This window comes from Gymnogyps californianus, chromosome 12 (assembly GCF_018139145.2).
Source record: "Gymnogyps californianus isolate 813 chromosome 12, ASM1813914v2, whole genome shotgun sequence".
In the NCBI taxonomy this organism is placed as follows: Eukaryota; Metazoa; Chordata; class Aves; order Accipitriformes; family Cathartidae; genus Gymnogyps; species Gymnogyps californianus.
In genome coordinates this window covers 23,089,400-23,113,124 of record NC_059482.1, presented here as the reverse complement: position 1 = coordinate 23,113,124, position 23,725 = coordinate 23,089,400, and the positions used below count along the sequence as shown (strand labels likewise).

The following is a 23,725-nucleotide window of genomic DNA, read 5'->3' as shown; positions in this document are numbered from 1 at the left end:
CTTGTAATTTCGGAGCCGACAAGGCACGGTTGGGGATGAATTCTTACTCTGATGGGGAATTGTATCTCAGTGTTTCCTGCAATACCTTTCTGGCTCTGTGCCGCGCTCTTCTGTCTGTGTGTTTTCTGTGGGCTGCTGTTCCCAGAATAACTCGTCCCTCAGCGACACTCCTGTCACTTGTCCCTGTTTCGACGCATTTTCCATCAGGCAGAGGGGCTTTTTAAAGAGATTAAATCTCTCTGTATAATGAACTATCTGTGTGCAAGTCTGACGTCATGTTTGAAGAGTTTTAACATCGTCATAACAACGCATGAAGAGGCTAATTCTCTTACTGATTTTTATATATATATATTCATAGTTGTGGAAACTTGACCCTTCATTTAGCTCACTGAAAACCAAATTAAAGGCAGATCGGCCAGGGGCTAACGCGGTTTGTCCAGTCCTTTTCAATTCACACCTTCCATTAATGCAGTGAAATTTCCTGAGCCTCTGTAGATGAGCTGTTAAAACTTTTCCCATGCAGAGCATGCGGTAAATTTTGCAGTGTAGCTCACTGTGCACCGCCTTTCCTGTCTAGAAATATCCGGAAATAAATTGAACCCATTTCATCTATTTTTACTAGCTTGTACAAGGAGGGTGTGAAGGGCAGAGCTGCTGTGTCTGCCTGGGCATCGCTTCTAGTTCTGACAAACGCCAGCCCGTGTCCCCAAGAAATAAAAGGTGAATTTGTCGTCTGCAGTGTCGGGGAGCAGCGTGGTTCTGCGTTCTCCTGAGGCACTGACCCTGTGTCTGTTCCCAGAGCATTTGCAGACTTAGTTTTAATTTCTGAAGAACACTGGTAGCTAACGGGCAAAATCGACTTGCCGGTCCAGAGGTGGTCCTGTTAACGGCGTGGCGTGTGTGGGGCTGAGCCCAGAGGAGGGAGCGCATCAAAGCCTTGGCACCTCGTTCGTGTTCCTGCAGTCTTGGATGCGCGCTCTGTGTGTGCGCATGTATATATGTGCGCGTGCATGTAGGTAAAGCAAAGGAAGGTGAACCCTGTGGACTTACGACCTCCTCCCTCGGGGCCAGGCTGTACTGCCCAGATGCAGTGGGAAGGGGCACTCGCCTCTGCCGGCGACATCTCTGCTGTCTGCTCCATGCCGTGCTGTACGTACCACCTTCTTGTAAGGCAAATTTTTCATTGACAGACTCCAGTGCTGGATTTAGAAAGATTTTTATTTAAAGCATAAAATCTGTGCTTCACGTTTTTAGAAATCAATACAAGAAGAGTTTAGACTTTTTCCTTTGCTTAGCCTACATCCTCCAGCTATGCCGCTGTTTAGGTATCACGTTAATTTCAATTACTTACGCTGTAGCTGCGAATGACCGGAGACAGGAGCCTGGGCTTGGTTTAGTGAATTTTAGTATTGGAGTGTGCCGAATTGGCTGAGCCCCCTCAGCGGAGCTGTTCCAGCGAGGATCTGGATGAACCCCAAGGATGAGCAGGAGCGAGTCCGTGTCCTCCCGGTGAGGCTGTCGGTGATGGCGCTGGTGGGTTTGTGCTGTGGGTACATCAGCTGGAAGCATCATCAGAGACCACAGAGCAGCGTCCATGCGACCCGGTACCGACCATCGCTGGCAGCGCAGGCTGGTCCAAGAACGAGACCTGGTGGCACGCGAGGCTCCAAACCACCGAGCCCGGCATGAGCTGACCCAGGGTGGCCCACGGCTGGGTTTTGCTGTCCACTCCTTACATGTGGTCAGTCACTTGGCTGGTGGCCGCGTTGCTGCCGAGCCCTTTCCAGGCGCGGAAGCTGAAGAAGGTGCTCGCCCCGTAGGCGATCATCGCGAGGCAGGCGAAGAACTGGAAGAGGAGCAGACCCCGGGCGTGAGCGCAGCGGCCGCCCCAGCCCCGCGGCCCTCGCCTGCCCGCTGCTACTTACGGACGCCGCGGCTCTCCGGTTGTAATCCCACTGCCGCCAGGATGTAGGCTGGACAGCGGCTGCGCACGTTACGAAGGCGGTGACGTACAGGACGGTTGCCGCAGCGTTGAAGATCATCAGCTGGGGAAGGCAAAGAGGAGGTCGTGAGGTCTGGGCTCAGACTCCTACGTGCTGGGATGAGGGATGAGCAAAAGGCTCGGTTTCACGTTCCTCCCTCTTCCTCAGGAGAACCAGAGGAAAAGGGTCCAGCCCCTCATGCTGGGAACAAACCTCAGGTGAGCATCTCATTAAATACACCCCGGGTTGTGCTGAGAGGTTTCTGGTTGACACCACGACTGCAGCAGCAACGCAGTGGCTGTAACTTTCTGGATTGATACAGGGCTCCCTGTTTTGGAAATTTTCTAAGCAATTGAGGAGCAGAATGAAACAATGTCATTGTGCAAAGTGCAGGGGACTTTGTTCCATCAGCCCAGAAGAGCCTGAAGCCCTGGTCCTCTCGGAGCATCTCCCCGGGAGCAAAGTGCAGGGGACTCTGTCCCATCAGCCCAGGAAATCCTGAAGCCCCGGTCCTCTCGGAGCATCTCCCCAGGATATTTCCCACTTGGGACCCCGCCTCTCTCCCTCTTGGCTACGTACCACAAGGGGCCAGGGGATCACGTAGAACTTCAGCTGAAGCTGCAGGAGGTAAGTCACGAAGAAAAGGACTGTTAATATCCAGAAGAAGATGGACACGAACATCACCCAGCCGTACGCGGCGTGGAGGTAGTACGTTGTGTCGGCGATGAGAGCCCACACCAGTAAGCCGAGCACCTGCGGGGTGAAACGGGGAAAGCGTTCAGGTGGTGGTTCCTGCAGGCGGAAAGCAGAGCATCGCCCACGAGCCCGGCCTCACCACCACCTACGGCAGGTGGGTCACCCTGGCTCCAGCAAAGCAGGGACACGCAAGAGCCGCAGGGCAGGGCTGGACTCGAGGGGGACAGCTCAGGACGGGGAGCCCAGCCGGGACCCTCGTTGCTCGGGGATGGGCTTGTCCCCCCGGTACTGCTGCCCCAGGAGCTGGTACAGGGATGTCCTGTGAGGCAGGACGGGTGAAACCTGGGCATCCTTGCCACCAAAGGTCCCTTCTCAACCAAGAAGCCCCCATGTTCAGGGTCAGTCTGTGCAGGTGCTGGCTTAGTGTTAGGGACATCTCATGGGCGGGATGAGAGCTGGATGTGTTGGGGGCTCCCGGGGTCCCAGCTCAGCCTTGATCTCCCCCAGGTGCAGCATCATTTAAAAAAGAAAAAGAAAAAGCAAGCTTCTCAGCTTCTCTCCGCTGTTCGGTTAGCTCGCGTCTGGTCTGGTCTGGTTTATACCTCCTGGATGTACAGCTTCTAGGGCTCACCTTTCACCGTTCAGCAGGTTTAACTGCATAGCAATTGCAGCATCATATGCCTGCAGAGTGATCCACAAAAAAACCAGGCAGGTGAGCCTGTTACTGGATCTGCTCGAGGAGAAATAAGCAGAGCCAGGGCAGAGCCGTTTTCTCCCCTCCCTGCAGCCCCCGGCACAGCCCGCAGGGCAGAGGCGGCGGCAGGGAGCAGGTCTCTGCCCTTGGCTCCCTGGCAGGCAGGGATGGAAGAGCCCAGCCCAGCGCCATGGAATGGCATTTCATTTGTTCTTATTTTTTTTTTTTCTTTCCCCTCCCTGTGCTGTGTCCACCCCTGAGCTTTGGACTCCGGAGGAGATGCTGCCCTGCTTCACCCGCAGCGATGGGGCCAGGGAGCAGCCGCCTTTTCCGCCATCCCCTCCCCGGGGAACTCCCTCGAGCAGGAAGTTTGTGCGTATTTTTTTTTATTTAGAAAGCCCCTAACCCACGAGGGAGCAAGCAGAGGATGAGACACCAGCACATAGCGATGGGGCCTGGAAAAGAAAGGCTGTTGCAAAGCAAATGGCGCTTTCTGTGATTTGCCCTGTTTGTTCTGCAGCCTCAACCACAGCCCGTGCACGAGCACACAGAGCCGGGGCTCCGGCAGCCAGCACGGTGCTGGTGGGCTCTGCTTCACCGTCCTTCATCGCCTCCCGGCTGGACCAGAGCAAAGTAGGGAGCCTTTACACCCGCTTCCTGGGGAGCAAGGAGGCTCCAGCCCTGCACCCTCCGCGTTTCCCAGCACGACCGAACATCCTGGGGAGATGCCCCCGGCAAGGCTGGGGTGAGAACGTGCCCCACATGCAGCCACGATGTATTCTGGTTCCCAGCTGGGGTTGGGATCTCTTTGGGCAGAGCCAGGTGAAGCCGCCAGCACCGCCCGGCTCCTGCGCTCACCTCCGCTTTGGCAGGGCAACCGCGGAGTCATCTCCCAGCGGCGGGGAGGAGAAGGGCTCTTTGGAAGAAGGGCTCTGCCCCTGTGTAAGCCCACATCGCTTATTGTCACGGAAGGAACACAACAGCCTTTGTCCCGCCTGAGTACAACGCCCTGGTGCTCGGCTGCCCCAACAATGCCTCCTTGTCTGTCACGTCCATTTCGAACACTCGTGATCGCAAAATATGCGTCGGGGAGAAACATGTATAGGAAAAAGCCCAGTGTGCTGCCGGAGCGGCATGTGCGAGCTGCCCTGCTCCGGCTGCTGGAGGGGGAGAAAAGCAGGAGCCCTTAGGAGAGAGGTTTTGGGGAGCAGCAGGTCTCGGTGGATGGGAGCTGGGCAAGCGTGTTTAACGGCACGGCCCCGGCAACGGGCTGGAGAGGTGGGACCAGGTGCGGGTCCCTTCTGCTCACCTCGGTTCCATCTCTCTTTCCTGATGCTCCTGCAAGACGCCCCCCGGCAGCATCCTTCCCCAACCCTTCCCTCGGCGTTTGTGTCACAACCAGCTCAGCCGTGCCCAGGGGTTGAAATCTGGAGCAGGGAGCCAGGTCTACGCCCGCTGTTTCACAGCGGCTGCTCGGGGCCGTCCCCCCACAACGCTGCCCCGGGGAGAGGGGACGAGCAAACAGGCTCCCCACCGCAGCAGGGCAGCACCGTGGGCAAACACCGGGGCAGGTCACACGTGGCCCCATGTGCAGCTCAACGCCCACCCTTGTGCACACATGGTGCACCCGAAGTGCCGGGTACCACGGGAGAGCAGCAAGAGGAGTTTATTCTGCGGTTGCCTCCGATGCTGAAGCAATGGAGAGGTGATGCTGCTGCTCGGTTTGACGGTGCAAAGACCCTTGGGCTTGTCCGAGAGCGGCCTTGGACTGCTGGGGAGGACAACCTGGAGGGCTGGGAGTGCCCAGGGAGCGTGAGAGCCCCGGGAGCAACCCCAACACACCTCAGTTGGGGGTCACTGTGCTTCATACAGCCCCCTGGACCCACTGGCTTGCGCCCTGCGGGGATGCCCATGCAGATCGGCCCGTGCCCGGCGCTGGGAGCTGCCAGGCGTCGAGCCGAGTTACAACCAGCAAAGGGCGTGAGGCCGAGCAGCCAAATTTTCCTCTGGCTTTAGAGAGGGAAGGAGGAGAGAGGGGGGGCTGCGGTATCTCAAGGTTAGAGATGAATTAGGGTTAGAGAGCGAGGACGGGGTAGGGATGGCAGCCAAAGGGAAACCTAACTGTTTGCAGCCAGGGCAACGAAGAAATGCATTCAAAGTGGGCGACGCGCTCGGACGGCCGCTCCCGCAGCCGAGCCCCCCCCCGGCCCCCCCCCGGCGCCCCCTCCCCGGTACTCACGGCCTCGGCGCCCATCAGCCCCCCGAGCGGCGAGCGGAGGAAGGAGCCGTCCAGGGCGGGGAGGGCGGCGGAGGAGCCCGGGGAGCCGCTCCGGGTCCGCGCGGCGCCGGGCAGCCCCGCCATGCCACCGGCACCGGCACCGGCACGGCCCCGGGATGCCTCCCGCCCCTCCCCGGGCGGAGCGCGGGGCCGGCCCCACCGCCTCCCCCGGGCGTCGCGGGTGGGTCCTCCCCGTCCCCACGCACCGGGCTGGGGTGGGGGGCGCCGGGCTGAGCCCCCGCGGCTGCCCCAGCCCCTCCTCCCCCGGGAAGATGCTGCGGGCCCTCCCGCATCGCCCCGCGCTGGGCTCCCCAGTACGTTCCCGCCTCCCTTGTACTGGGGAGCCCAGCACCGGACCCAGCTCTCCAGGGGCGGCCCCACCAGTGGCAGGACCCCCCCCCCACACACACCTCCTGGCAATGCTCTGCCTAAGGCAGCCCGGGACACCACGGGTCTGCTTTGCAGCTCGTCCTCAGCGTGGTGTCCTCCAGCACCCCAGCGCCTTTTTACAGCCCCCAGCGTGTCCCAGTGCCTGGGGTTGTTCCTCCGCAGGGGCAGGACTTTGCACGTCTCCTTGTTGAATCATAGAATGGTTTGGGTTAGAAGGGACCTTTAAAGGTCATCTAGTCCAACCCCCCTGCCATAAGCAGGGCCATCTTCAGCTAGATCAGGTTGCTCAGAGCCCCGTCCAACCTGACCTTGAATGTTTCCAGGGATGGGGCATCCACAGCCTCTCTGGGCAACCTGTGCCAGTGTTTCACCACCCTCAGCTTCAGGAGGTTCCTGCCGGCCCATTTCTCCAGCCTGTCCAGGTCCCTCTGGATGGCAGCACGACCCTCTGGAGTATCAGCCACTCCTCCCAGTTTGGTGTCATCTGCCAACCTGCTGAGGCTGCGCCCTGCCCCATCATCCAGATCATTACCGAAGATGTTAAACGGGACTGGACCCAGTATTGACCCCTGGGGTACACCGCTAGGGACTGGCCTCCAGCTGGACTTTGTGCCCGGACACCAACAGCTTGTCTAGGAGGATCTTATGGGAGATGATGTCCAAGGCCCCGCACAAGTCCAAGTAGACACTATCTGCTGCTCTCCCCTCGTCTGCCAGGCCCATAATTTCATCGTAGAAGTTTATCGAGCTGGTCTCCCCCGCCAGGAGAAGCCACGCTGGCTGCTCCCGATGACCTTCACCTGCCTGGGGATGGCTCCCGCGGGGTTCCACCACCTTCCCAGGGGTGGCGGCGAGGCTGACCGGCCCGTAGCTCCCCGGTTGCCCTTTGGAAGTCGGGGGTGACACCCGCTTTCCCTCGGGCACCTCTCCCCGGTCACCGTGACCGCTCCGGGACGATCGCGAACGACGCGGCCGTGGCAGCGGCCGGGCGCCGGAGGAAGGCGGCGGCGGGGGGGCGGCTGCCGCGGCGGGTCAGGATGGCCGAGCGGTCTAAGGCGCTGCGTTCAGGTCGCAGTCTCCCCTGGAGGCGTGGGTTCGAATCCCACTTCTGACAGCTCCTTTTTGCGCCGCCCGGCGAGCCGCGTTTTGCTTGGAGGGGGGGGAGCGATTAAAAAAAAAAAAAAGGCGCGCCACAATTAAAACCAATTAACTAATTAATTTTAATTAACGGCAAAAGGCGACCGTCCCCGCAAAAGGAGTTGCGAGTTGTCAGAAGTGGGATTCGAACCCACGCCTCCAGGGGAGACTGCGACCTGAACGCAGCGCCTTAGACCGCTCGGCCATCCTGACACCGCTGGCCGAGCTCCCGCGCTCCGCGCTACACCACGCGCGGCCAGCCGCTGTGGCGAGGCCCCCGGGGCCGCGGGTCCCGGGCCCCGCCGGTTGGGCCCCCCCCGCGGCTCCCTCTCGGTGGTTCTGTGGCCGCCGGGGACCTAGCACCTCCCTCCCGCCAGGCCCGGGGGCCGGCAGCCCGCCTGCACGCAGGCCGCAGTGGCAGCACTCAGAGGTGTTTGTAACCTCGCTCCGTACCTTGGGGGTTTGTGACAAATTCTCCACGGGGGGAGGGGGAATCTTCCCAAAGGCATCAACTTGCGGCCGCTGCCCTGCTCAGGTCTCGCAACCCGTGCTCCCCACGCGGGAGAGAAACCGCCGTGGCCGGGCCCAGGGAAGCAGCGCAGCCGGCTAAATCGGGAGGGCGAGCTCAGCCGCCACCACCGCTTCCAGCTCCCGGCAGAAATACCCTGGGGAAGTCCCGCCGGAGCCGGGGAAAAGGGCCGCGGCCCCAGCCGGGGACAGGAGCAGGGGCTTCGGGGAGGGGGAGAACCGGTGAGGGCCACAGGCCGGACCGCACAATGGTGGGAAGTGTGAGTCAGCCTCCCACGCTGGGCCACCTTCGGCAGCGCGAGGAGGAGAGGAAACACGGCGACCCTTCGCAGCGTACACCTGCTCATTGTCTATTTTAAAAAAAAAAGGGACCAGAAAGAGGCAACGGTGTCCCTCTGAGGATGGGACGGAGCACGACTCTTCGCTACGCGGGCCGGTTGCAGAGAAGTCAGCGCTTGGATTTCTCTACGGAAAAACACAAATCCTCTCAGCACCTCTCGGCAGCTCCTGCTGCTTCTCCGGAGTATATTTAATACTGGTTTTATACGAAATGTGGTATTATGTATTCTGGAGAAGTGAGGACTGCTAGGGGACTGAAGGAGGTGCCAGGACATGTGGCAGGCGGGACCGGACCGTGCCGGGACGGGAGGTGGCACGTGGTCTTGGTCGAGCATCCCACCTAGAGCTGCTTCAGCTGAAACCCCCTCGGCCACTGCTGAGCCCCAGAGGGTGCCTCAAGGCCCGGGTCTGCCCGCCGGGCATGCGCTCCCCAGGAGCTTGATTTAACCCTTCCCCAAAAACGGCTTTTCCTTGAAATACTTAAGCTGGCAATTCGGAGAAGGATCTGCACTGAGCCTGCCTGCAGCTTCCTACCCTGCCTGCCCATGGGTACGGCTCCGAGTTGTTCTTGGCCACCTTTGCATAAGCTGTCGCTACGAAAGCAAGCTGGGAGAGCAGCCAGATGAGGGAGAAGTGAATGGCGGGGCGGAAAAGGAAAAAAAACACATCCAGAGCCACATAAACAGCCCGCAGAGAAAGCTATATTTTTAACTTTTTGGTCAGCCCATTGTCCTGTGGTGAAAGTCCCGGCGACCTCAGAGCGGAGAGATGTTTATCTGCATCCACATGCTGCATCTCAACAAGCAGGAAATGATACAGCAGTGCTGAAATCATCTCCTCCCCGCGGCCCCTCGAGGTGTGGAGCCAGCTCCCGGGTGGGATCCGCAGGAGCCTGGTACCTCCACGGGCTGGGCTTGTCCCGGGAGGTCCCTCTCCTGCCCTGCGGGAGAAGCCCAGCCTCTGGAGGTGTCCAGGACCCACAGGGAGGTCAGTGTTTGGGAGCCCCAGTCCACCCATACCGGCTCCGAGTTACCAGCACCCAGCTAGGGGATCTCCCTGTGGTATGGAAACACTTTAGCAGGGCAGAGGGGTTTGTTCATTAACTCCAGGGCGGAAGCAGCAATTTTTAGCGTGGATGCTTCAGCTGAGGAAGAAATAAGTGCCGCACGATGGCATTGTCTGCTGCAGCAAGAGGCAGAGGCCCTTCCAGCTCAGGAAACTCTGCAGGAGCCTTGCCCGGGGAGCGGCAGAGCGTGGTGTGAGCTCCTCGGGGCGAGCGGGACCCTTTCAAAGGGCAGGAAAGGACGCGTGTCCCTTCCTCATGGCCCCTGTCACCTTCGGGCTGGCGGGGCCAGCGAGGGGCCCTGGCTTCGGGCTAGGAGCCAGGGGCACTTTGGGTGGCTTTGTTCTTTATCAGCCATCTGATGAGTGCCCCGGGGGAAGCAGCACATCCTTTGCTGGCAGGGGTCTTTCCTCTCGGCGGATGCCTGTCGGTGGTGGCCAGGGGCCTCACGGGCGCTGGCTGCACCACTGCCCTGCACCCCTCCCGGAGAGAACCTTTGCTCTAGCACTTGCCGCTGCTCCCCCATCCCCTGTGTCATAGCTCTGGGGGTCCTCGGGGGTGGGGGTCTGGCTGCCTGCAGCCGGGCTTTTCCCTGTATTTCACCCCGCCGGCCTGGAGCGGGTGAACCTGTGGTTCTCTGGAGGTGTGGGCCGGGGCTGGACGTGGAGGACACCCGCGGGGAGGTCTCTGGGCTGCGGTCCAGCTCAGCGAGAAGGGGCATGGGCATGTCAGCTCTTGCAGATGGTTCGTTTTGTTTTGGCACGCAGGTGTGAGCAGGACTGCCTTCGGTCACAAGCCCTGGTTTGAGATCGGCTCTGGCCTGGGGGGGATTTGTTCCCCGAATATCATTTTGAATCCCAGACATGCCTCATCTCTGCTTTCTTCGATTCTCCCCTGCTGCCTCCTCAGGTTAACATGAGGAATCATGGCCCAGGGCAGGAATCTCCCTTATCCTTACCTCCAGCAACCCCTTTTTTAACTATCCCCAGCCAACACCAAAATGCTAATGGCCAGTATCTGTAGCCTGTTGCTCTGTTAGGAGGTGAGACGGTGGCATTGACCCTAAAAATGCACCCCACAGCCACCGCAGCCAATTGGGAGCCCAAGGAGCTCTTGCATCAGGTGGTGGGGCAGGCATGATGCTCCCAGAAGGAAAGTTTGGGTAAGGCAAAAGCCTGTTTCCCTGGGATCAAGCTGGTGAGGGAGCCGGTCACTAATGGGGTTACAGCCGAAACCCGGCGGGAGCGTGGAGGCTCTGGGCAAAAGCAAAGGAGAAGGAGACACCCTGTTCTTACAACATGGGGTGCAGAAAAGCTGGGAAGGGAAGGGGTCTGGTGACTCCTTGGTCTCTCAGTTGAGCCAGCAAGGCTTGAAAAAGAGTTAAGAGCCTGGGCAGAGAAAGGTGTGTCTGGGTTTGTTTCCCTGCCCAGCCCATGTGTTTATTGTGCTAGTTCATGTAAAGGCTTGTTGGGTGTTGGAAGCCCTGCGGGCTCCTGGGGCTGTTTGCTGCCGCTGGCGTGCATCCCTGGGCACCGGCGGGGAGCTCGGCGCGTGCTCGTGGCCGAGGCTTGGCAGAAAGAGCCGCTTGAATGAGCGGGGTGACAGCTCCGGCCTGGAGGGCTGTCATGTCCCATTTCTGTAAGAGACTGTCAGGGATTTGAAAGCTTGTGGGATGGGAGGGCTCAGCTCAGACCGGGGGTTGCCCATGGCCCCAGCGCAGCCAGGTCTAGCAGGTCATAGCACTGCACGTGGCAGCTCCTCTTGCCCTTTGGGGCTGGCCTGCAGGTGCCACCAGCTCTCATGGAGACACCGTTGGGGGTCAGCCCCAGCAGCACCGCTGGAGAGAGGTTTTCTGGATCTCTCCTTCGCCCACCATCACAGCTTAACGATAAAGTCATGTCAAACTTGTCCCGCAGACGCTGTTGGAAGGCACACGGCCTTTGCCTGCCCTGAGGAGATGGGAAGAGGTGAGCCTTTCTGAGAAGGCAATAAAAGAGCTGCTTGGGGTAAGCTCCTTTCTTGGCGACTGGCAGCATTCCTGTGCAAACGCGTTGGATGGAGAAGTGGGAAGTGGGGATGCGGAGAGGTGATGACCGTGCTGGCCCACGCATGGAGTCGGATGGGGCTGAAGGGCTGGGTCTGCGGCAGGCGGGAGCTCTCTGCGCCCCTGAGCGAAGGGCTGGGGCCGGGACCTGGCCATTCCTGCCAGGAGAAGGACCCCCCCAGGATAGGGGGCTGCTGGCCCAGCGCTTGCAACGCTGGCTGCGTCGCTCTGCGGGGGACAAGGGACTCTTCTCTGTTTAGTAAGAGCTTAACTGTGTTGCCGACTAAACAGCTCTGTGTTTGTTTCTTTGCATGCAATATTTTCAGCCAACTTAAATCTTGTTTATTGCAGCAGCTGTTGCAGTCCTTGGCAGTCTCCATGGGACAGTCGCAGAATGACTTGTCCTCGGTTCTGGCTGCTCCGGCTGCCGAGGAGAGGCACCAATTCCCACTGCGGATACGCACCTTTCCCTGTAATGTCCCACTGGGATCAGCCGCCAGCTTGCAGCTCAGGTGTGATGCTGCCAGGGGTAAGAGCCGCGTCCCGCAGCCTGGCTGGCTTGGGATGCTGACCGGTAGCTGTGGGCTGCCTCACTGGGGAAAAATACGCAGTGTCAGCGTTTCACACTGTGTGCTGGAGCCCAAATTTGTTCGTACTCGGAAGGAAGGAGGAAGCCATTGTGTTCAGAGAAGTGAAAGCCTGTGTGATGTTCTCTGCTCTTCTAAAAAATGTGTTCTAAGTAAAGCAATTTTTTAAAAACACAAGCCCCGCACTGGTCAATACTTCCCACATAGGAGTTGTTCCGTCCCCTCTGGAGACGCTGGCTGCAGACGGCCCCAGACATCTGCTCCTCATTTCCTGCCTTGTTCTTTAATGTGAGAAAATTCAAAAAGTCATGCAGGGCCAAACAGATTTTCTGGATCCCCTGTCATTTAATTCTCTCCCTTATTACACTAACAGCTCAAGAGCTCTACATTAAGCACAGGCTGAGGGCATCTCCAAAATGAGAGGCCACTTTTGGCTCTAAGGAACCATCTCCTGAGTCTGGCACTGGTTGCCTTGGCCAGGAGAGAGGAGGTTGTTGGATCGGTTCTGGACTGCTCTGGGCCATACCACCCAGTGCCACGTCATTGGAAAAGCCATTGGGGTTTCTCCAGATTGAAGTCTGGGAATGCGGTCCCACACGTCGGGGACCGGCTGCACGCACTGGCCTCATCTGCAGTACATGCACCACCAGTCTCCCACGTCCTGGCTCACAGACTTCGCTGCATGTGCGCTCCTCGAGAGAAACTGGAGGAGCCCAGTTCTGGTGAGCGTGGAAGCTCTGCCGCAGTGGTGGTGCTTGAGCTGCCTTGAGACTAATGCTCTTGGGCTGCAGTAAAGGGGGATTGTATCAGCGCGGTGGCTGAGCTGCCAACCCCACTGAGGAGAGGTGGGTGTAGTGCAAGGATGAGCTGCCACGAGGCAGCTTGGAGCTGGGAGCGTTAGCAGGGGAAAGAGAATCTCATCATATGTCTGGAGTTGGAGTCCTGGGTCAGCCTGTCTCCTTTGCAGCATCAAGACCGGCTGGGTCTTCCCAAAAGCTAAGTGTTCCTGCTGCCTCTTTCCAGCAAGCCTCTGGGACAGAGATCATGGATGCATGGTGGACAGCAAAGGATGCTGTTAATACCTGCTACCAGGGGTGCTGGGCTTCCCTGCTCCAGGAAGACCCGCTCCTGAGGTCTTGGGAGCTCCTGAACGGACCATGCAGTGGTAATCATCAGCATTCTCATCTCATCAGCTCTGGCATCTCTTTCTTCCAGGTTACATACAGCCTCCTAGGTCTCACTGACTTTTCCTTTTTCTCCGATCACCACTTGATTTCCAGGAAGACGAACCTACTGTAACAAACAGCGCATAGTCCTTCTTGCACGAGGCACCAAGAATAGCCAAGGAGCATAAATTTCCAACATGGAAACACCCTGTAGGAGATGGGCCGCGTTCTGAGGCAGTTTCCTGTTTGTTTAGGACAGCCCTTGTTCTCTTTGCATATTGTTTTGCATATTGCCTTTGCAGGGTCAAGTTGCTTTTAGCCTTCAAGAGCAATTCTCCTGGCATTAGTCACAGGTTCCCTCCACCTGCGAGGACCTTGACCCTCTGCGCAGCTCGAGCGCCTGCCTGTGAACAGCCCTGGCAAAGCTGCAGTGGGTGGGAAATGCTGGAGCTGCTTTCAGGTCTCTCATGGGGAAGACGGGATCCGGCCCTTTGGCCCGTGGTATCTGTGGTTTGGAGCAATAAGCCAAGCTCCTGGCTCATGGTTGCCAGTGAGCAACCAAAGGTTAGGGGGTATGGCATCAGATCGGGCGTCTGAGCATGCCTTGTGCTGTCACCAGCATCCAGTCCACACCAGACCTTGTTCTCCCTTTCTCTGCGGCAGAGCCAGTGTTTAAGTAGCAGGACATCCATCCTGATACGAAACTGTCCTTAGAGCAGAGCAGGAACTGGAGCCAGAGAGCCCAGACTCCAGCCTCGACGCCGAACCGTCCGGCATGAGCCACCGAGTCCTTTTGTGGGTGCCGAGGATCAAACCCGGAGCTGTGTTAGATGGCCCAGAGGTTACAGTCCCAGCCCCAACGGTGCACAGTGCCTTGTGCGTGGTCCCTCTGCCCACACTCAGCAAGTGGACAGACGTACGGTTGCTCATGTTTTTTCCTTATCCGTGTTTCAGATCAGCCTAAGGTCCTTCCTATTCATACTACAGTTAAAGTTATACGGGGGAAAAAACCAACCCTCTTCTAGAATCTACCGCTTTTCTTTGGTGCTATACCACCCCTTCAGAGAGCCTTTGGGTGCTACGGGTAACCTCAAGAAGCCTCCTTCCAGTCCTCCTAAGGAAGAATGGGGAAGGGCTGTGATGAGCTGCCCCAGCCCACCGTCTTCACTGGGAGATCTGACATTCATGGTGGGCTTTCTTCCTCCTCAGTCTTGGTCTGCTTGGTTTCATTTTCATACATTTTCGTAGCACAGTCTGTGTTCCCTGGTTCCCAGTTACTCAGTTTTTCTGCTCTTTGTTTCCTTCAAAGCTGGTTGTCCCTGACTCGCAGGGTTGCACACTCCATTGCTTGGGCGCTGTGATTCCTGTTTATGGACCGGGATTGCTGGTGTCCTCCTCTGCCTGCCGTCATCCACATCACAATTTCATCGACAGTCCCAGACCCACGCTGAATAACTATTTGCCATTCCTAGAAACTAAAGCAAAACTAAATCAAATTAAGACAACAGCAATTGCCTAGACAATTTCTATTGTAACTAAAGAAGCTAAAATCAGCTGAAGCCAAGAAGAGTCCAGAGAAGTCCTGAGATCCTTCACCATCGGATCAATACAAAGCCTATGGTTTATCGCTAGTTACAGCAGAAATATCTCCTGGGCTACAGCAGGTCCTCTGACTTTGGGTTTTTCAGTGCTGCAAGACCTCAAAGAATTGCAGTAAGCAAGCGGCTGGCACTGGCTGGAGCAGATGTGCAACGGGACGGGGAGGGTGGTATAGGAAGCGGGCTGGGAGCGATGATGCCAGTTTTCTGCCAGCCACAGCCCAGGTTTGTCACCGCTCGTCGGAGCTGCCCGCTCCCATCAGAGCCAGTTGCTGTGCCTCTGGCATCCCGCTTTTGGTGGGAACCGCAGGGCTTGCTGGTGGCTTAGACCCGCGCCGCTGCCGGCCCTTGAAGGCTTGCCGTGTCCCACGGAGCCGCGCTGAGGCTGCAGCTGCCCTCTGCCCTCCTGCTGCGGATGGTGCAGATGCCACCTCCCAATCCAGCTGCCGAGCTCACTGGGAGCAAAGGGAAGTCTCCGAGAGCGTCCTGGAGGAGTGCCCTACCAGGTAAAATCACCGCCAGCCCAGTCAGCGCAAGTAAAGCAGCTGTGTTACCCTGCCAAACAGCTCTGTGTGCCTTAAAACCAACAACACCTGCGGCAAGTCATGCCTTTAGCAAACAAAGCAGTCACCCTCCCACTTCATGCGCGTGCTGGAGCCCTTCCTCAGTCTGATCCATCGCCGGCAGTAAACCCTTTGCAGAAGAAACAGAACCTGTTTCTTCACGGAATATGCAAGCATGTATGGGCTATGCCATCACTTCCAGCAGCCAAGGTGCCCGACGGCCTCGGGCAATGCCGGTTCCCGGAATAAAAGTTTCCTGTAAGGCCTTGCCCAGCCTGAGAAAACACCATTTGGGGAAGGGGCCAGAAAACATCCCAAGAGACGCAGCACATTCTGTTCTGGCTGGATCAAACAGACTATTTAATTTTATTTCCTTGAAATGGGTTTTATCTTCTATTACCAATACAAGCAAAGGCTGAAGTCACAGGCTGGGAGTTTCACCAAACGTTTTAAAAAAGCATCATATGTAAACTGGGGATTTTCTCTCTTTAGGAATAAAATCCTAACTGGAACTGTTGGAATTTCCAACAGCACAGAGAAGCCAGGTTTCCACCAGCCCTAAGAAAACTCTGGGGAAAAACGATTTCAGGGGCAGCCACACTGTCTCAGTCTTGACCTTATCTTCATCTTTCAGTTGAGGGATTTGGCAGGGGGAAATTGTTATGCGTTCTGCTGGGTTCTGAGATGAAAGAGAAAGTAAAGGTGCAGGATGTGACCGCCGTGTTGCTATGTCCGCTTCAGACCTGGCTTTGTGCTGGTGCTGGGAAGCCCCCCAAGCCAGCCTGGTTGCTTGCAGATCTCGTACCCCTGCTCTCAGCTTCAACAAGACCCGAATGGCTGAGACCCCGCCGTATATCGAAAGTCAGGGCTGTAGTAACAAGCACACGCTGCAGACAGCATGCCCAGGGAACAAGGAGCTGCTTGGGGAGACCACCGGGTTCCTGCTCCCCCCTTGCTTTGGTGATGCTCCTAAGAGGCAGCCTGGCGTGAACTCACCAAGCTAGCTGATGAACTTGTAATCCTGATTAGCAAATTCCGCCTCTTTTGGCCTAATGACCAACGCTGCTGTTACAAGACGGCTGCCAAAAAGGAAGGGAATAGCTGCTTTTGCAGTCAGGGTAAATAACGAGCTTAATGGGCATCGGGGAGCTGTGGGTCAGAGGTGGGGAGAGCTTTGCAAGCCTAAGGAGAGTGGTGCCTTAGCAGAGGCTGTCTGGCCAAGAAACACATCGGTGGGAGAGGAGGATGGAGCAGCTGACTCCTGAAAGTCCCTGCCTGAAGAATTTGTCAAGGAGGCTGGAGCTGCTCTGTGTGTGCTAAGAAAAGCTGATGGAAGTGCAGCTGGGGAATTCCAGGAGCCGTCTAGCTCCGGAGCAGGCGATATTCCCTCCCCTGTCCCACTCTTCCCTCCGCCTTCTGTCGTCACCCTGAGGCGCGTGCGGGGGAGCTAAATAAGCGCTGAAACCCCGTCTTGGGGCTTTATAATCCTGGAATGAGCTGCGGCAGCTGTGTTGCTCCAGAGGATGCAATAAGCAGTCAGGAGCGGGAAATACTGCCCGTAATCCTTCCCTGCGTGCCCTTGCGACTGCCGACCACAGGAACATGAAGGCTGTTTCTCTCCAGATCCTGTTTGTGTTGAGGGTCTTGTGCCTGGCGACCCTGGTTGGAGGTGAGCCACAGCTCCGCCTGTCACTCCCTGCGCTCCCCAGGGGAGCAGCCAGGTTTACGAGGGGCTGGTGAAGTCTGGGGGGGAGGGAAGGCGATGCTGGATCAGGGTATGGGCACCAAGGGACCTTTGTGGGCTGTGGGAGATCTCGTAGCAGGATCAGGCTGGGTTTGGGAAGGGGCGGGGGGAGCCTACGGCGACAATCCTGGCAGCGGGGAAGTCCGAGCAGCCCCGTGACGGCTTTTGTCACTCCTGAGGGTAAGTGGGGAGAGTGTCGGAGAGACTCTCTGATGATCCGTATTAGAAAAGAAGCGTAATGCACTTATTTTCCCCTTTTTTCATGTCCCCTAGGGACATGCCATGGGGGCAGACCGCAGCCTGTCCAAGGGTGGGTGTCAGCACAGGCTCCCTGTCCTGAGGATGCTGGTGCTCCCATCGCTGCGAGGTGGGGGGGTGCTGTCGTCTGCAGCTCCAGTGCCCGTGCGTGCAGTGTGTGTGTGTAGTGCGTACGTGTGTGTGTGTGTGTACATGCGCACGCCCACAGGTGGGAAACGCTCTCCTGTTCACTGGATGAAGACCTTTGCGTGCTCCGGGGTGGTGCTGAGCGGGGCCGGAGGACCGGGAGGAGGTGGGCGCACCTCTCCCTGGGCTGCTCTCGGTTTAAATCATCTATGGCACAGACCAGTGATCGCTGCTCAAGGCAGCAATTAAGCAGGGCGGGTTGCCAGGCTGGCAGCCAGCTTCTCAGCAGCGCAGGCAAAGCTGGACTTTGCCCAGGACAAAGGGATGATCTATTCCCACCGCTGGAAGGGAGAGGGGCAAAGAGCCCTTAAGATCTGTGCCCTGCTGCCAGCAGACGGGAGGACAGCAAGGGCAGCTGGGGATGGAGCTTCTTCCTCTCCTCACACCTCCGGGTAGGTTCTCCAGGGCTGACCTGAGTAAAGTGGGCAACGGGGACACTGGGCAGCTTACCCTGCCCGGGGAACCCGCTGCCTGCTTCGGCACTGCCTAGCTCTGCTCACCCGTGGCCAAGCATCCATCTCCTCTAAAGTGATGAAATCAGGCTGGCTCTGCAGAAAGAAAGGCTGATGGTGCTCCCTGGCCAGGGTCTCTTGAGGAACCATGCTGAAAAGCAGGTACCAATGGCTCCCAAGAGCGGTGCCTCCGAGGAGTGGTGGTCCTGGGTGGATAAACACCCGGATCCCAGGTGTCCCTGAGGTCCCTTTGGCAAAGACTCAGATACAGCTCGGAGAAGCGGAGTTGCATGCCCCGGGAGGAGGGGGACCACCAGGGCTGGCTCCGTGCTCCCTGCGACACCGCTCTCTCCTTGGAAGGTGCTTTCCAAGCTCCTTCACTCTGGGAAGAACACACCAGGAGTTCAGCTAATTGCAAACCATTTGCTTTGGTGCCAATAACTGGGAAATCAGTTAACGGTTAACAGAGGAGAAGGGCCTTTGGGAGCAGTCCCTGACTACTCCCTGCCACGCACCTCCCCGACTGCCCACAGGGACGGATCTGGCCCTCCTGTTGCTGTGCCTGTTCTGTTGAACAGTGCTCCTGAAAGTGGAGGATGCCAGCAGTATGTCCTCTGGCTAATGAGAGTTAATTGGGAAGTCAGTCGCCGCTGAGCGGGTATTCTTGACCCTAAAGTGCCCCAGAAGACATTATTGTGTGAACAAAGAGTTTTGCTTTAACATTACAGAGACCGAGAGATTGAGATACGCTTCTGTAGAGGGGCCACAGGAGCGTTTGCTTGGGATTTCTTTGCAACCATGGGTTTCCCCAGTAAATGGATCAAAAGAACTGAGGGTGCTCCTGTAGCGATGCTCATTCTTGCAGCCAGTGGCTGGATCATTCCCAACTGAACTGCATCAAATTCACCAAATTCGTTTGGGAATCTGAGACAACATTTTGTAGAGACTGCCTGATCTAAACCAGACTCCAGCTCCTTTCTTCACAGGGGGCCTCAGATAAATCAGGGCTTGTTTTTCGAAGTCTTGCTCCCTGGGATGTCAGAAACAAATTGCCAGGCTGCGTTGTGCAACCTCCCCTCCCTTGGCAAACGCCTGCTGTTGGAGGCTGGGGGTAGGTGCGGGAATGGAGGGCCCCCAGTGGTGTGACTGGCTTTGCCCCTCGAAGGGGTCAAGTGGGGTTTCATTTTTACACTTTGCAAAATGAAAACCATCTTTTCCGGTGGAGATGGAAAAGAGATGTTTGGTGAGAAACTGTGCTGTGAAGCTGGGCTGCTGAGATATCTATGGGAGCAATGTATCATTCACCAAAAGGTTCTTTCTCTGCACCCTTTCTCTGAGTCCAAGTGGCGTTCAGAGACCCCATACCTGCAAAGAGAGAGGCAGGATGCTCGCCCGGAGGGGAACTCCCACCGGAGGAAGAGATATGACTGATCCAGATAAGGAGAGGACAAGCATCCTGCCCTCTGATCTGCGCCGTCTGCACCAAGAGCCTGTTGGTGACGGTTGCAGCAGGTCTTTTGGGGATAAAGAAATGTGTCTTCTGGGCACCGTGCTGAGAGCAGTCCTCCTGCGACCCAAAGGGAAGAGGACCTGCAGGTCCAAGTGCTTGCACAGAGGACCTCCAGCCAGTGCTCGCACATCCTATGAGACAAGCTGCAACAGTGTCCCAAGAGCCCCGCAATTTTCACAGTGCTTTTTTTTTGCAGTTGTCTGGGTATCTTGTCACCTCTTTGGGTGACATACAAACAATCGCGGCCCTGACGGGATTTGTCTTCATCTCATTTTGGCAGGGGTTGGCAACTTTCATGGCAAGCTTTGGACTCCTCCCCAGAGAAGGGGAAAAAGAAACAGTGCCGGTTTTTATAGTACCTAATAAAAAGCCGTTTAATATGTTGAAAACTTTATTTCAGGGCAACCCAAAGCACCTCTGAAGTGTTCCATAGAGTGCAGGCATTTTACATCTGAGATAGCGGCGAAGCGGATAAGGAGCTACCGCCTGACCGAACCCCGCTGCACCAAACGAGCTGTCATGTAAGCACGGCCCCACCGCCTGCCTCCCTTGCCGTACGCCCTCCAACACCGATTCAGCGTTGGCCCGTCCGCAAACGCCCTTGCTTCGGAGCAAGGAGCAATTTGGAAACAGAGCCAACGCTGGTATTTATTGGAAGGGTGGGTGGGGTTTTTTTCCCTATTTAAAGACCGACAGCCTCCAAGCGAGATCAGGGGCTCACGCAGAGTGAGACCGGGATAAACGGATGGGGAAAGGGACTGATGGACGGACTTGCTGGCAGAACGGGGCAGTGGAAGCACGCAGGGCGAGAGCTCATGTGTTTCTGTGAAAGCAGGTATTTTCTCTGGAGGCAGACTCAGACTTGTGAGCTTGTCTGGAGGTGAGAAAAGCTACATTTTTTTTTCCCCAGGATAATTGTTGTTTTCAAATTACCCTGAAGATGAGGCACCATCGAGACCACTTTATTGCAGCCCAGGACGTTGCTCTGAAGTGAACCTGCTGGGCTGACCTTGGAAAGTCTCATCTCAGTGAATCAGAGGGTTTTTTTAATTCACGTGTGCTTGCCCCTGGGCAGCTGGTGCCTGCAGAGCTTCCTGCTCTGAGCGCTGGAAGCAAACACTGCGTCCAAACATCAGGACAATGCTTTCAAAAGAGAAAAACTTCTGAGGGGGAAACCCTTCACCCATGAGTCACGTTCAGATGTTCCTCATTCAGTCAGATCTCAGAGGCACCTGCCTTTCCTGCAATAAATAATCCATCCAAGGGGGTGGTGTTTGCTACGGGCTTGAGAGAGTCAGTGTTGCTGTCTGCATGCCTTTCCCAGCACGCTGATCATCTAAAATAGTGTTGTCTTTATCCAGTAAGTGATCCCTTTTTATTTTCAGACTTATTACTCTGAAGTCCGTGGAGATTTGTGCAGATCCAGATGCAGAATGGGTGAAGAAGATCGTAAAGAAACTGGACCAGAAAAAGGCCGCAGCCTCCCCACTTCCACGTAATGCCATCTCAGCAGCAGCACCAGAAGACCCCGGTGTTTTTCAGAAACATGTTGGTCTTATAGTAACAGCTCCAGCTCAAGCCACTGCTCCAACTAGTTTTTCCCAAGGGACTGGCACAACAGTTTTGGAGAGAATACATGCTCCTGCTGCCAGGACGGAGGTGTCCAGCAAGTCCCCACCAGCCACGCAGGACACCACCCTGCTCCCTCCAGGATCGTCCTCTGTGATGTGGGAAGTTGCTGCCCGCTCTGAAGTCATTCCAGAAGCAAATGGAGATTCCTTAAAATCCCCTGCACCTTCAACAACTTTTGCACCAGGCGTGGTCTCCAGCCAGCCCACCCCACCTCCCACGGCTCTTGTGCATGGCTTTGACAATGCCATAGGATCTACAGAAGAACCTGTAGGACATCCTGCAAATGCTACGGCTGATGTTCGAGACATGACTTCTCCTGGCTCAAATTCAGACCCCGTGGCCATTACTAAAGGATCAGACCATCCTGTACTTTCTACAAATGAACCCCTGGACCCTACAAGTGCAAGAGCCAATGCACCAGACACTGCTTCTAGCAGTTTTAGTTCAGATCTCGCCTCGATCCTGGACAGCACGGAGATCGCCACAGTCCCAGCCACACCAGTTCCACCAGCGACTACTTCAGTCTCTACTCTAAACTCCACAACTGCCACAGACAAAGGTCCTTCTGTCCATACCAAGGCGGTCAGTTCCTCTGCAGATGCTTTTGGTACTAAACCATTTGATTATTCATCGCCTGTAGGAAAGCAAGAGCCTTCAGAGATGTTAGTTTTTATTAGTCAAGTGTTCTCAGGCCAAGCCAGAGTGCAGATGACTACAGAAAGACCAAACGATCTGCCTCTTCCCAGCTTCTTGTCAAGATCTCACTTTGTCATCCCAGTTTCTGTGGTAGGTGGTCTGATGGCTTGCAGTGTTGCCGTTGTATGGCTGTATCTAAAATTTGGAGTCAAAAGAGAAGAAATGTCAAGAGAAATGGTACAGGGCTTGCTCTACCAGAAGGAGGGGCATCAAAACAATGTCTATCCAATGGAAGTAATCTGAATGCTTTATGGCATGGACATTTTTGGCCTAAACTATGTGTGTGTTGCTGCAGGAAAGCTAAGTTTATGCTGAACTGGTGACCAGTAGGAACCAAGGCAGAGAATAAAAATACCAGGGAAAAACGGATTTTTTTGCAGAGCAGAATGTCCAAAAATATATCTAATTTGTCATTGACCAATGATGGTATTTTGGAAATAAATGAGATGCTTTTTTTCTTCTGGCACTGTTACGTACAAAGGCTGTTGCTGTTCTAGAGCTGCTTGGTGGTTCTTTGCCAGGTGGTGGGCAGAAGTGAATTTCCAAGCTGCTGTTGGGAATTTTTCTGCGTTTCATCATGGCCCAGCCGAGAAGCCACCCACTCACCCACGCTGCTGGACTCGGGCTCAGCCACCTTGAGCAATCTTAACACCAAAACCACACAATTTGCACTTAACAAACTCTCTGCTGCTTCTTTGCACTTCAGGTTGCTCCTCTGTCAGACCAAGACCGATGCTGGCCATCAGCTGGGTGCTGGCTCTCCTCGCGCTGATCAAATACCCCTTTACTCTTGCTGGAGACACAAGGGGTAGTCTAGCTTTTCAGCCAGAGGTGACGAAAACTGCTCCTGATTCGGGGACTGAAGGTCAGTGCTACAGGTTTGACGTTCAGAGGAGCTGGCAACCCGCAATCTATCTCCTCCTTGAAATCAGGCCGCCTTTCTCTCCAACAGCCATGGGCATTTCTTCTTGCAGATTTAGTCTGAGACCTGGTTCTTGGCAAATCAACTGCAATAAAACCCTTCTGCCAGCCGATGAGCCCTGTGTCCAGCTGCGCCCAACACCAGGGCAGGATAATGTGGATGAGCCTTTGCACAGGGGAGAAAACAAGAAGTCACCCAATAATTTTGCTCTTCCTGTGATAACATTGGAGGGTTTTTGCTGTTCTCTGCCAGCACAAAACCCAGGAGCTGCTCTCTTGGAGGACCTAAATGCAATTCTGGATTTAGTCGTATAGGAATTACTCCACCACAGCAGATGTACCATCCTTCTGGTCCTGTATTCTCTCTAGAAATAAGCATGCTTGCTGATCCACAAAGAAACACAAAATGCCTGTTCATGGTCCTACACTTCAGCCGCATTTTAGTTTTTCTTTTTTGGATAGCACGGATCACTGGGCTATTAAAGCTCCGTAACAGTACCAGTCTTTTTTTTAACCCAAATTGGTTTTGATTTTTACACATCTAGATGTTACTGTATGTAAGCCTTATCTTTTATCTGTGGTCAGTTCCTGAAAGCCCTTATTAAACATCGACTCCAGTATGAATTTTGCTGGAGCACGTAAAGGTCTTCGTGATATGATGCTTTGTAGGTTGATATGTAGAGCTACATATCAAGGGTCAGATCCTCCTCTAACCAACCTCAGTGGATCAGATCCCAAAGTATAAATATGCATGTAGAATAAAGTAAGCAAAAACACATAATAAGCAAGATAATCAAAGCAAAAATAATGGGCCAGCTGTAAAACAGAGCTAGTGGAAGGCGGCCTATTAGATCCGTCAGATCGCATCCAGCCAGCCCTGGAGGTGGAGAGGATAGACTGCAAGAGCGTTTGTTTTCTGCCACCATTCAATCCCTCCCCTCCTGAGGGGAGCCAAGGATTCATCTTGGGCTTTGCAAGTACAGAATGCAATCATCAGATTAATTGTAATTAGGAATTTGGGGTGAAACCCCTCCTTGTGCAGCAGCACTCCCGTGCAGCTATGTAACACTGGCTGGGGTTGATTTACCTGGAGGGTAAATCAGGGGCTGTCAGCACCGCCTCCCCATCCGCCCCACGCCTGCACGGCTGGGCTTCGTGGCCTCCCAGTTCGTGAGGCGGTGTACTATGGCATTATTTTTATATGAAGCACTAGAAATGTTATTTTTGTAGTTAAGTTTTGTAGCCATTTGAATGTATGTAA

The 23,725-nt window shown here is 55.8% G+C and overlaps 2 protein-coding genes and 2 non-coding genes across 4 annotated transcripts; 2 read left to right on the top strand and 2 right to left on the bottom strand.

Annotated features, from left to right (window-relative positions):
• Nucleotides 1-1,732: 1,732 nt before the first annotated feature.
• Nucleotides 1,733-5,734, bottom strand: PLLP (plasmolipin). Its single transcript, XM_050904313.1, has 4 exons — nucleotides 5,612-5,734; nucleotides 2,562-2,735; nucleotides 1,926-2,045; nucleotides 1,733-1,846 (listed from the first exon to the last, which is right to left on the bottom strand). The coding sequence occupies exons 1-4, from the start codon at nucleotides 5,732-5,734 to the stop codon at nucleotides 1,733-1,735; spliced, it is 531 nt and encodes a 176-aa protein (XP_050760270.1).
• A 1,337-nt stretch (nucleotides 5,735-7,071) lies between these two features.
• On the top strand, nucleotides 7,072-7,154 carry TRNAL-CAG (transfer RNA leucine (anticodon CAG)). Its single transcript has one exon. It is a non-coding gene; the product is annotated as a tRNA-Leu (tRNA).
• Nucleotides 7,155-7,307: 153 nt separating this feature from the next.
• Nucleotides 7,308-7,390, bottom strand: TRNAL-CAG (transfer RNA leucine (anticodon CAG)). The gene has a single exon. It is a non-coding gene; the product is annotated as a tRNA-Leu (tRNA).
• Nucleotides 7,391-16,667: 9,277 nt separating this feature from the next.
• LOC127020915 (uncharacterized) lies at nucleotides 16,668-22,022 on the top strand. The gene is made up of 3 exons (XM_050903735.1): nucleotides 16,668-16,734; nucleotides 19,616-19,736; nucleotides 20,601-22,022. Exons 1-3 carry the CDS (start codon nucleotides 16,668-16,670, stop codon nucleotides 21,784-21,786), a joined length of 1,374 nt encoding a protein of 457 aa, XP_050759692.1. The 3' UTR covers nucleotides 21,787-22,022.
• The last annotated feature ends 1,703 nt before the right edge of the window (nucleotides 22,023-23,725 follow it).